This window comes from Haliaeetus albicilla, chromosome 27 (genome assembly GCF_947461875.1).
Source record: "Haliaeetus albicilla chromosome 27, bHalAlb1.1, whole genome shotgun sequence".
In the NCBI taxonomy this organism is placed as follows: Eukaryota; Metazoa; Chordata; class Aves; order Accipitriformes; family Accipitridae; genus Haliaeetus; species Haliaeetus albicilla.
This window is the reverse complement of record NC_091509.1, coordinates 21,010,257-21,022,864: the sequence shown is the minus strand read 5'-3', so window position 1 is coordinate 21,022,864 and position 12,608 is coordinate 21,010,257. Positions and strand designations below refer to the sequence as shown.

Below are 12,608 nucleotides of genomic sequence, written 5' to 3'. Positions count from 1 at the left end.
CATAAACTTGTCCCTTTCCAACAATGTAGATAGATAGAAAATACCCATCCTTTTCTTCCCTGCTCTGCAGTTTCCCTCTGTTGCTATCAGCCTGGTCCCCATTGTTTCTGGACTGGCCCTGGGGCTCTGTCCCAGCCGTGGCTGCTTCTTGGGCCCCTCAGCATTTCTGCTGGGGGTGGTGGGAGCTGGGGGTTCCTTGGTGCTGCCAGCCGGGTCCTGCAGCCCAGTGCCTCCAGCTGGTGCCTTTGAGCTCTCAAACGCGTTCCTGTCCTCTCCAGTTTCTGGCTAAGAAACATCTTAGCAATGCCAGCAAATTTAGTCCAAAAATACATTTATTTAAAGAATTATTATAAATAATCTTTGAAAAATACAGTGTCATTATAGTTTAAAAACAAAAAAACCCCCAAACTGTGTTTTTTCACATCAAATGCTATAGTCTTTTACTAATCTTTGGAGGACTCTCTTTAAGTCCTTTAGGAAATGATGCAGTGAAGTAGTGTTGCCTGCTGCTACAGGACATGGTGCCTGTAATAGGAAAAAAAAAAAAGCCGTTAGGATGCTTGCTGGGAGAGGGAGCTGGTTCTGCAGCGTGGTCTTGCGGGAGAGGACTGGGTGAAAGTAAAAACGGTGACCGAGGGAGAAGCTGGACGTGCAGAAAGCTTGCAGGCTGAGGGCCATACGGCCCCAGTGCGGCCAGTGCTGCAAGGGGAGAGCCTTGCCTTGCCTTACCTTGTGGACTGCGCTCTTCATTTGGACCAGCTTGAACAAGTTGATGTAAATGCCCTTCAGGTTCTTGTGGCAGCTGTGGCCCTCCAAGATGACTGTGGTGGCTTTGCATAAGATCTCCATGTCGTCAACTTTCTGGAAAAAGACGCACGTGGCTTTTTTAGAAACCCTTTTGCACGGTCACGGCTTCATTCGCAGCAGATTAAACCAGTGCAAATAATAACGCGTTGCTGTTCTAAAGGGCAGGTGCAAAGTACAGTGCGAGACGTCAAAGCCTCCCCTGGAGATTCCTAGCTGCGTGGGTGCACACGGGGTCTGTTCCCAGCCCCAGCGAGGAGGGTGCTGGTGGCCGCTGGCGAGAATTCCTGGCAGGATTTGGCACAGCAGTGAGCTTAGAGCGTCATGCTCCCAGCGTGGGCACAAACGTGGGACCCTGTGCTCGGGAACCTGCAGCGTTCCGTGGGAGTGAAGCTGGTTTGGATGGGCAGGGGCTCTACGGGAATAACAAAATCCCTTGGGAAGAGGTTGCCTCTGTCAGGTGCTTTGAGTAGGTAAAGTCCCATAGCAGACACGTGGAAGATGAGGAGCTAATCAGCGAAGTGCTGGTGGTAATAAAAAAACTATTTAACAGTCTTCCCTGGGGGATGTTTCCCACTGCCGCCTCGCTGCAGCGGTGTCGGCAGGTCCCTGAAAGCTCTGCCTGCTCAAATTGCCCCAGCTTCCACCCAAATGGCATCCCCAAACGAGCGACCGGCCGGTCCCCGTGAGCACGGCCGGGTCTGCGGGTGTTGGGTCTTGCGGCGTCCCAGGTGTCTCCTCTCAGTCCCAGGGCCGGTCCCTGCGGCAGGAGGGGTGCGGGGACCCCCCCGAGGGGGTGCTCAGCCCCAGCCCCCCGAGGGAGGCTGCTGTGCCCCTTGGCTGCCGCCTGCCCGTGCAGCGCGAGGTGAGGGCATTGGCTTTCTGTGAAAACAGGAACTCTGGTGCCGGGGAGCTTGGCTTAGGCAGCAATTTTCAGAGCAGAAATAGGCTTTATAATCTCCTATTAAATCTTCTGCTAACTGAAGAGCCTTCCCCCAGATAAGGGGCTAAAGAGGGATAGTATGTCTAACCAGAGCTCGAGATGCTGTGTGATAGGCATGTGTGGGTGTCTGTGAGCTGGTGACACACCGCTCCAAGGCAAAGGAAGAAGTTCCTCTCTTCCTTTCTGAAAAGTTTGAAAAACCCTGTACGCTGCTCAAACGCACGTTGCCCATTCCTGCCTCCCCACTTGCCTCCGGGGTGGCCGGGAGCAGCCGACGCTGCTTCGGCTGGAGGTGGAGATGGGTGCGGGAAGGTGAGGGCACCCGTGCAGGACCAGCCTGGCAGCCCAGCACCACCGCTCGGGGCTCGCGACCGGCTCCTTGCTCCCGTGCAGCACCGCACCGGGACGGGCAGGACTCCCGGGGCTTCACACCTGCCTCCCGACTGCCCCGTGCCCTCCTCCGGCCCCCGGCAGCCTCTCCCAGTACCCATGGTGGCCAAATGATTGTTTTCGAAGAAGGACAAGTTAGGGTGGTTTTTTTTTTTTTTTCTCTCTTACCTTATTGCCTGCAAAAATATTTGTCACGTTCATCTTGTCACAGGAAACCTTTATCAAGACACAAAGGAGAGGAGCGATCAGGCTAGAGAAACCGCCAACACGGATCCATCCTGACACACGCGCAGGGCAGACACGCACCCATCCATCTCTCGGCCACCCCGAGAGTGCCATGAACCATGCGCTTTGCCTCGGTGCTGCACGCTCAGCACCTTTCTTTGACTCAGCATCGCTCTCGCTCAGCCCGGCGAAACGATCTGTCCCTCCCATCAGCGGGTAAAGGCTGAGCCGCGCAAACGAGCCCTACCTTCATCTCCGGGTCGTTCAGCAGCCTGATGCTCTCCTTCAGAAGGGTGGAGGTTTGCAGCAGAGCGGCCATGTGGCCCTGGCAGGCTGACAGCGCCAGGAAGGTGAGCAGGACCGGGACCGGGCTGCTCATGGCCTGCTTGGACTGAACCCCCTCGGCTCACAGTTTCTGGATATTTTGGTGATCTATACCTGTGTGTGCTTTTCTGGAAGGAACATCTCAATTTATGGCTGTAAAATTGCTGAACCTGTAGGAAAAACTTATTTTTCCCTTATCTGCACTTTCCAAAGTTGCTCCTATCCAATTAGGACAACAGGTCTTTTTTGTAAAAGTCAAGATTTTCTTCTGATCTTGCATTACGTTTCAACATAGGAAATTTCCACCGTAAGATAACAGTGGTAGGAGTCAGGTCACGTACAAAAGAGAAGTATGTAAACTGCCTGGTTTGGAGATTCTTCATTTCTCCGTATCCCAAGACTTTCTCTACACCGTGAGGTGAAAGTGGCCGAACCGGGGAGACCACAGCTCTGACCGCGCTCAAATAATGGAGTTTTGCTTTTTTTTCTCTAACTATCCTGCGAGCTCTTCCATCTCGTGTTTCATTTGAATATCTCCAAATCATGCAAAGCATCCTTCATCTGCATACCATTTTCTGTCTACGGTTATCTTAACCTGCGCCTGGGCAGAAACAGAAAGCGGGGCAGAGCCCTGCCTGGGGCCCGTGGGGACAAAAACCTCCTGGGTAGGAGCAAGGCATCACCGCCTCCCGGGGCTGGGGGGGTTTATGGAGACCTGGGGGCCCTCCTGGCCAAACGGGACACCCGAAACAGCATGACCCTGCCCGTGGCACCCTGCGGGGACATGGAAGATGGACGGGTTGCTGGCACGGGGCGGTCCCGCGGCGTCGACGCCGGGAGCGCCGGCGCTCACGTGGGAAAAATGGGGTTTTGCGACTCTGCTCCAGCACCCGGCGTCTCGGCGAGCTGGAGGCTGCCCCAGCCCGTCCTGCCCCACTCAGGGAAAAGCCTGAGCGAGGTTCAGGTGATGGGTTCGGCTGGTACCCCCGACCAGCGCTGCCGCAGGAAATCACGCTGAGAAATTCGCTGAGCTGGGAAACTTCGGAGTTTTGTAATAACTAATAGGTATTTTTCTAACTCAAATAGCAACTTGCCATCAGATGCTTGATAAGAGTTTGCGAGTGCTCGATTAATCCAGGAGCAGCCAGACTGAGAGTAATTTTGTTTGTCTAATTATGAAATGCCCCAGATGAAGTTAGTGCCACTGACTCAGAAAGACCTTTGCGAGGGATTTGCCAGCGGAGGGCTGCGCCGTTTCCTACCTGCATTGCTCTCGATGGAGAGCAGATAAGCGAGCGTGCTCCGGCTGCGGGACCGCACGGCGGCAGCCTCTGCGGATGGCAGCCGTGGGGCCGGACTTCTTGCTGGGATGCCCGGAGCTGCTCCGCTGATCTGGGACGGGTGGTGGTGGGAGGCTCCCTGCCTAAAAGTGATGCTGGAGAAGGGGATGAAGGTGATGGTCCTATCCCACAGACACAGTGGTTTCCCCAGTGATCACGGTGGAAAGCTCTAAAACTGGAGTAAATGAACAGAAAACGCTAAATTAACAGAAAAAGGTAACCTTTGAGCTACTCGGGCTGAATCATGGTGGAAAACTGCATCACTGTGTGATGGGAAAGTCGCCAGTGAAGGAAAGAATTCCCACGTACTTTCCCGAGGGTGGGATGCGGCCAATGGCAGCGATGGCCCCGTCGCTCACTGGAAGGACAGCTCTGGCTCCGGCACAGTCCCTGTCTCTGCCCATGCCGTGTCGTTTCTAGAGCCCCGGCAGCGCCTTCATCTCAGCCGTCATTCAGGGGATGAACCTGCTGGCATTTTCCTTACCAAAGTGCTTGGTTCAGAAAGGTGTCTTCTGTTTTTTCTCCACTGCCATCCTCCCCCTTGTGCTCTGGGGTTTGAAGCATTTCCCCATCACATGAGGATCCTGCCTGGGCTCCCAGTGCTGAAAGCCACGGCCACCGGCTCAGCTTTCCCCCTCTTTCCTTGGCCCAAACCAGAGCGATTCCAGGACAAACACTGAGAAAGAGCCACGAGGGTTTGCTGGGGCGTCACATGCTGCCCAGGGTAAATTTTGGCTGGCAGTGGCAGGGATATGCTGCAGTTTTCACGCATTTCTGTTGCCTGCCATGTCTGGTGCTGATGCTGATAATGCTGGGGTTTATCCAGAGCAAATCCAAAGGCTGCAGTTAATGCCCCATCGCATGCATTTATAGCAATTCCCTGCATTTATAACAATTTCCAACAGCCATTTCACCTATTTATTTCCTACCTGTGTACCTGCTGCTGGCACCCAAGCAGATGCTCATCCCACGAGCCGGCCCCGTCCATTCCCTCGCCCATCGGCCAAGCATCCTTTCCCCTGCATGCAATGATGCTTTGCCACCCACTGGCTCCCATTTCAGCCCTGTTGCCCCCCCCAGACCATGGTCTGCACCCCAACATACTCCCCTTCATCATGGCCTCATGCACACCCTTTTCCCAAATGAGGACTCTCATCCCCCCTCCTCCAGCCCTTCCTTCCACCCCGTATTTTCCTACACCGCAAGCTGGGTAGGTTCATTGGTGCCTTTTGCTTTCTTGAAAACTTCCTCTCAATGGCAGACTGGATAGATTTGCTGTATATCGCTCCCAAAAAAGCCAGCCTTCCCCACCCATTCCCCTGTGCCGACTGCCCAAGGAGGCAGCCCCCCCCAATGCTCTTCATTAACTGCTGAAGGTAAGAAGAGGGGAATCGACAGCATAAACCATTGGTACCAAGAGCTCGTTATTCAGAAGTTTATTGCTAAAGCCCCGAGTCACTTCTATAACAAACATCAGTGCAAAGTTGAAACGAAAAAAATATAAAATGAAGACATCCAAATACATGGTAATTTGAATATATTAACTCTGTCATAATACAAATATTTTAAATAGAGGGAAGAACAATAAATTACGAATCAGCACACATTCATTTGTTGTCGTGGAAAGGCAATTAGGCAATAATAGCTCCCTAAGAATGAGGTAGCAGTATTTTAAATATGACTATATTCCACAGAACTACTCTAATATAAATTAAAAATAAAACACCTGAATACAACTTTTCCTTTTTGTTTTGGGTCCCAGGTGAAGCAAAGCTTTCAACAGCCAGGACTTTTTGGTCTTGAATCTTTAGATTACGCAGTATAAAAATAAGTTATTTAAATAAAATATAATAATAAATAAACTCCAGAAGTATGATGCCAATAAGCACCCATTAGATCCAAAGTTATCCTACAGACTCTCCTGGTCTTCGCTATTAATAACTTAAAAGCCCACCGACGATATAAAAGACACATTAAAGGTTATGTTAACAGATCTGGCTGGCGGCGAGGCAGCCCCCTCCCTCTGCTCTTTCCCCTCCCGGCTTTTGCTCTTGCACGCTGCACTTCTCCAGCTCCGCTCCCGCCGGGCACCCACGGGGAGACATCCTCCTGAGCTGCTGTAGTAACTCTCGTTAGTGAAAAATGCATCATTTCAGCCTAGATTTTGATCTCTTTAGGAAGACAAGACGATTATGAAGAAGCCTCCCTTCATTAAGAGGAACAGGAAGCAGATAATTTGGTTTTGGTTTTGGTAGGCGCTGCAGGAGGAGGTGATCGAGTTAAAAGCTCAGCCTCCTCGGTCCAGGCGTGATGCTCTGCTCCTCCCGGCCGGGCAAACCCTTCTGCCAGCCTTCCCGGGGGATCGCAGCCCTCCCGAGGGCTCGCATCCCGCCTCGTGCCAGCTGGAAGAGCCGCAGGGCTGCGAGGGAATGCTGAGGGCAGCCTCGTCCAGACCTCTCCTGCAGAGGCTGAGTAATGTCTAACACACGACACTTGGATGGAAAGCTTGGGAGATGCCAGGCGCCTGCTGGGAAGGGGACATTTCCCATTGCAGCTGAGTGGTCCCAGGTGCCCGGCTGGGACTTACTTGCTGTTAGGACTGCATTGGGTTTAGGGGAGCTGGGGCAGAGCTGAGGAAGTGCATGCAACGAGGAGCAAAATAACTCTGCAAAACCTATTTTTAGAGCTACCAGCAGTAAGATCCCTGGGCTCGGGGCTGGCTCTCGCCGGAACGGACCCGTCTCACTGTCCAGGTGATACGCCCAGGCGCCTGTACATCCCCTGGGTGAAGTTCCCCAGCTCCGGCAAGAAGTGGCGCAGGTAGATCTCATTGTCATTGCTCAGGGAGCAGTTCTGGGGAAGGAAAAGTGTCAATACATTAGAGCTGGCAGCAGCATTTAGCAGCTCAGGCGATGGGTAGCCAGGCTACCATCCCAAGCAGATGGTTCGTTTCCATTGCCTCTGTCTCCATATAAATAATTCAGCAAATAATTCAGAGTTGTGAGTGCTGCCCCAGGAGGGTGGGAATTTGTCCGTTGCTCAGGACAAGCACCCAGCCCCTGCGCCCAGCGGTGTGACCCCCCCCATGGCCACTGGTCTGGGGTGGCCGGGGCTGGTGGGGACATTCCCTCTCTTCCCACGGAGGCAAATTATCCTGCAGCACTGCACAGGTCTGCAACGCCCAGATAAAAAATACTGGCTTGATCTGGGGAGCCGGCACTGAAACGGGGCCCGTGCTCGGCAAAGCCGGCTTGTGGGGGCACGGCCGCTGCGGGGGCTGGAGTTGCACAGCGGGGCAGCGAGGGGGGAGGCTGCAGGTCCTGCTTACCATCTTGCCATGCAGGCTCTGCAAGTTGAGGATGAACGGCTCGTAGTCTGTCTTGCACCTGGTGACTTTCATGAGCGCCATGGCAGCCTGGCACAGCAGCTCCTGCTCCGACAGCTGGTAAAGATGGAGGGGGGGGAAGCATTATTAGAGCCACGTAGTTGGTTTAAGTTGATGCTACTTATCAAGGTGTCCAGGACTGGTGGGAGGTTTCACAGCGACTTCCTAAACTTGCTTTCATTTTACGGCTGTAATTGCAGCTCCCTGCAGGGACTCAGGCCCTGGGCTGTGCCCAAAGGGGAGCTGGGGGGGGAAGAGGTGCTGGAGGCAGGTCCTGAGCTGCAGCCGGCATCCAGCCGTGTGCTCGCCCCCAGCGACTGGCGCTTGAGCAGCTCTTGCTCAGTGACTAATAAAACTACCTCTACTATGTGGGCTGCTCTCCGCAGTGAGGCGGGTGCTGGCTATGTCTGTGTTTATTATAAATACATTTTCCGCCTATCTCTCCATCATCTTTTACCTTTCGATCCGTGAAGGTGACCTGTGCCACTCGGCTGTCGTTGCAGGGGACCTGGAGAGGCAACACAAGGGAGAGCCGTCATTACGAGACCGTCATTACGAGACCATCCCTGAGGAGCCGCCGCCAGCTGTGCCCTCCCCCGGGACGGAGCACCAGGTCCCCATCCCTCTCCGGTGGGACACGGCGTGGATGCAGCCCAGGTGCTGCTGCCACTACCGAGATCCGTCTTTCAGCAAACTGTTTCAAAACAGGCTTTTGGGAAGACGGGACCCAGGTTTGCACAGTACTTGCAAGCAGTTGTTTGGGAAGGGGCTGGAGGGTCCCTGGGTGCTATGGACCGGCACAGAGCAGGGACCCCGCCGGCAGCTCACACAGTGGCAGGCCACCATGTCCCTCCCCATCATCAAGCTGCCCCGGTGACCCCAACACAGCTCTGCATGTTGGACAGGGAGGTTGTCTTGGTCCTCAGCATTTTTTTCTGCAGTGCACCCAATGTCAGGTGGAAAACTTCACCCTGCCCGACCCCAGCAGCCTCTCGTACCACCAAGTCAAGTGCTGAGCACCCAAAGTCTAGGCTGAAACAGGCTGGGGTGCCCAAAGCACCAAGGAGCATCATCATCGTCAATAACGTTCCTCTGATCTGTAAGCAAAGAAAAGCCAGGAGGTGTAGCAGCATTTACCTGCACTCTTGACTGGAGGTTGTGGACGAGTTTGGTGATCTCTGACAGCTTTTTTTGGGAAGAGGTAGTCGTCAGCGACATGGAAGAAGTGAGCCCGAGGAGGGACAGGAGAGCAAAAGCAGCCTTCAGCGAGGGGAGCATCCTGTTGCTGCTGTCCGAGCGCTTCTCGTGCCGGCTGGGCTGGGTGGCCAGGGCCTCTCTGCCTGGCTGCTTGGCAGAGCACCATTTTTATAGTGCAAAGAAGGACCGGTGTCTCCATTGACTACCAAATATAGGTGTCTTCCTGTGCTGATCAGGCGAGACAGTGGGAAGTGCCATTCGCCCCAAAGAAGGGCATTATGTAATGACGGTGAAGACTTTTCGCCCTTAAACAACGTTCTCTGTTATTCAGCTACCATGCAGATTTTAATCACCTAATTGATAGATGAAGAGATACGGGGATGAGAAGTGGAGAATTTCTCTTTGATGTTTGAGGATCTATTTACTGTCGAGCGTGTTTGTAATGTGCTGCACGTGGAAAACCATGAATATGTCCACAACTTAACCAAGCGCATTGCAAGACTCGAGTAAAGTCAAGCCACGATCTTATGTGCAGAGAAATATCTCCTGAAGCTTCCCTGGTCTCCATGATGGAAAAGACAAACAGTTATGCAGAAGGACTGGCTCTGGGATGTGCGTGGCTGGATGCCTGCTGGGCTCCTGCCCTGGATGTCGGTGTCTTGGGGGGAATGACATGACCCCAACAAGTATCTGGTTGAATTTGGAGGCATCTCCCTGCCATGTGCCGGGAGCCAGACCAGCCTTGCCATCCAGGCAGGTTTGTGCCCAGGTGCTGCAGCTGCAGCTTGGGGATCAGCATCACCCTCAGTTTAGAAATCCAGGAGCCAAAGTGACATGAAAGCAGATACTTGGTTTTGCACTTGAACATGCACCTCTGCTGCCCATGCAGGGCTCTGCAGCCAGCTCAGCACCCACTTGCCCCAGGGACATCACCGTCACGGGATGTGGGTGGGAGCACCCCATTGCCCAGCACTGCTTTCCAGGACATCCCGACCACTTTTTGATGTGGAGGACCTCTCCTCCCATGTGGCCCCTTGTCCCCATCAGTGGCCCTAGGGACATATTGGGACCACAGTGCCCTGTGCCGCAGCTCAGCCATCGCCGGTGGAAAAGGGCATCACGGGCAATGGCAGTGCTTTCGAGAAAGAAATGGTGCATGGCTGCTGTTGGAGAGGAACAGCTGAACTGTGTGTCAGAAAAAAAAATTCATGTCATTTGGCCATAATGGCAGCAGCTCCAGCAAGCTCAAGTAGCCGAAGTCAGATGTGAAAGAAAAGAAAACCTCAAAACTTTTATCAAGATGTTAAACATCTGCAAAGACAAAAAAAATGCTCTTGCATGTAAAGGAAGAAGTAGCTGAGGGGGTTTTCTGGCGTGTGGGTGTGTGGGTTTTAACTAGGACTTGCTCAGCTCTGTGCACGTATCCCATCCTGCAAGGATGGCTCCTGCAGCCCCTGGCTCAGTGTGGCACCTTTCAGCCCCCTGCTGTGCCGTGCCCGTGGGCCACAACATCCCACACCATCCCACGCTGTCCCATGCAACCCCACACCATCCCATGCCATCCCACACCATGCCATCCCACACCATCCCATGCTGTTCCATGCCAACCCATGCTGTTCCATGCCATCCCATGCTGTTCCATGCCTTCCCATGCCGTACCACGCCATCCCACGCCATCCCACGCCATCCCACGCCATCCCACACCGTCCCACACCATCCCACGCCATCCAATGCTGTCACAGACCATCCCGTGCCATCCCATGCCGTCTCACACCATCCCAGGCCATCCCACACTATCCCACACAATCCCAGAGGACATCAGAAAACCAACAGTAACTCAGGGATTCAAACCACCGCATCCTTCAGAAGAAGAGCAGACATGAACCCGCAATGATTTCCCACCATGGCTGAACTGTGGTATTAGTGGAAATTTTGTGGGGAAAAAAGTTGACTTGCCAAAATGGCTCATTTTTTCCCCAGATTCCTAAATGCCTTTTCCCAGGCATTGCTGCAAACACAGGTGAAGCGGCTCGGTGCCAGCAGCACCTCATGGCTCTGCTCACGCCAACACCCCACGCTGTCGGGCAGCCTCGCCGTGCTGCTGCCCCAGCTCGGGCAAACTCTGTCCAGGGGAGCCCCAGGCTTCACTTTATACCTAGTTAGAGGCTTGTAAATAGTTGTAAATTGTTAAATTAATTTAGAAAATGTAGAAATACTTAAGTTTAAACGTTTTTTGTTTGTTTGTTTGTTTTTTTTTACATTTTCAGTAAAGTCAAGGTGTTGCATAGCCTGAGGAAGCGCTGAACTTCACATTTCAAATAAACCCCTTCCCATTTCACTGCATTCTTTTTGTATTGGAAGACCTACCATTACAATGGCAGGACTGGGCTGTAGCACTCCCATTTAATTGCTTTTATTAGCCTGAAAAAATTGGTTTTCCTGGAAACAACGATGGTGACCATTCCCAATCATTGAATTTCCTCCAAAAGGGAAAGGCTGGGTCGAAGCCAGACGGGAGCCTGGAGGTTTCCCATCGCAGGCATTGGGAAGAAGGTGTAGGAGCTGGCACATATCCAGGGCAGCACAGTATGGGGTGTGTGTCCATCTGTCCCAAAGCCAGTGTCCCTGGGTCCCTTGAGCCAAGCTGCCGGAGCGGGATGCTGGAGTTTGTGGGTCCCACGCCCTGTGCCCTGGTGTGGGGTCTGGCAGCTTTGCGGGGGTCCCGGGGGGGATCGCGGGGCCACGAGGGGCTGTGAGGAGTGGAAGCCCCTTGGCTGGGAACACCCCGCATCTGTAAACCTCGCGCAGAGAGCGTGTGTCACCTCCCTCAAAGGCAGATAAAATCATCCCCCCAAACTATTGATATGCTAACATAAACCTGATGATGGGAAAAGCTGACATGTATCAATTTGGCTCGTGTGGGTGGAAAACGATAGCTAGAAAGCAGAGCCCAGTTCTGAGAAACAGCGTCGACCCAGGGACTTGGGTGAGAGGCGACGCAGGAGAGGGGCTCGCAGCCCATCAGGAGCGTCATTGACCTGAAGGGAACCAAAATAGCTTCTTCGGAGCATCTTCAGCTGCACTCAGCATTAAACCCGGCTGATTGTGAAATAATAAGGGAAATTTCTGTCTGTGCATCACCCCGGTGCTGGCGGTGAGACGGGTGCTGCTGGCCGAGCTGCTCCTCTCTAAGGGACGGGGGTACGTGGGGCTGTGACACCACATCCCCCTGCCCGCTGCTGCTGGCCGGGGTGGATGCAGGACCCCAGGCATGGGAACCCAGCCTGAAGGGGATCTTCTTGTTGTGCAAGAGCTGGTTTTGCTTCCAGCTGTGGCCAGAGGCAGGTCCCAGAGGTCCAGCAGCTGGGGGGGCTGCACCCACCCCACCTTGCCACCCTGCCCCGCTCTTCATGCCTGATTTAAGCATGTTGGTCCTCAATCAATTTGGAAAAATGACCCAAGTGGTTAATTTAGGTCTTGCAATTTTCCCCATCAGGGTCCTTTTGCCCTCATATAGAGGAAAGGCTGTGTGTGTGGGGGCAAAGATGCACACTGGGCTGGCACCAGTCAGGCCATTCCGTAGCTGCATCTCTGGATGATGACACCAGAAAACAGAGGAGCCAGCTGAAGAGACCCTCAGTGCAACCAAACCCAGAAATTTTGCTTTGTTCTGTGTCCAAAGCCATGGCCTTTTTCTCTATTTTTCCAGCAGCAAAGCCAAGGCTGGTTGCCCGCAAGCATCACACACAAATGAAGAGCACAGGGGGAGGGAGGCTGGAGCCGTGGCCACCACCGGCACAGGATGGCATTGGTGGACATGGATGAAATCAATGGAAATCCATGAAAAGAAGGAGATATGGCTGATGGCTAAGTCAGATTACAGGGCTACAGCTCTCTATGGCAGTGTCCCCTTCACTGTCCTGGCTCTGCAGAAAACGAGGGGACTATGGTCCATAATTTTAGATGGGCTGAATTTGTGCCTTTCCAGTTAAATAGGCAG

The 12,608-nt window shown here is 53.4% G+C and overlaps 1 protein-coding gene across 1 annotated transcript; it reads right to left on the bottom strand.

Annotated features, from left to right (window-relative positions):
- Positions 1 to 357: 357 nt before the first annotated feature.
- IL4 (interleukin 4) lies at positions 358 to 2,741 on the bottom strand. Its single transcript, XM_069772538.1, has 4 exons — positions 2,610 to 2,741; positions 2,306 to 2,353; positions 730 to 861; positions 358 to 525 (listed from the first exon to the last, which is right to left on the bottom strand). The coding sequence occupies exons 1-4, from the start codon at positions 2,739 to 2,741 to the stop codon at positions 424 to 426; spliced, it is 414 nt and encodes a 137-aa protein (XP_069628639.1). The 3' UTR covers positions 358 to 423.
- Between the last annotated feature and the right edge of the window lie 9,867 nt (positions 2,742 to 12,608).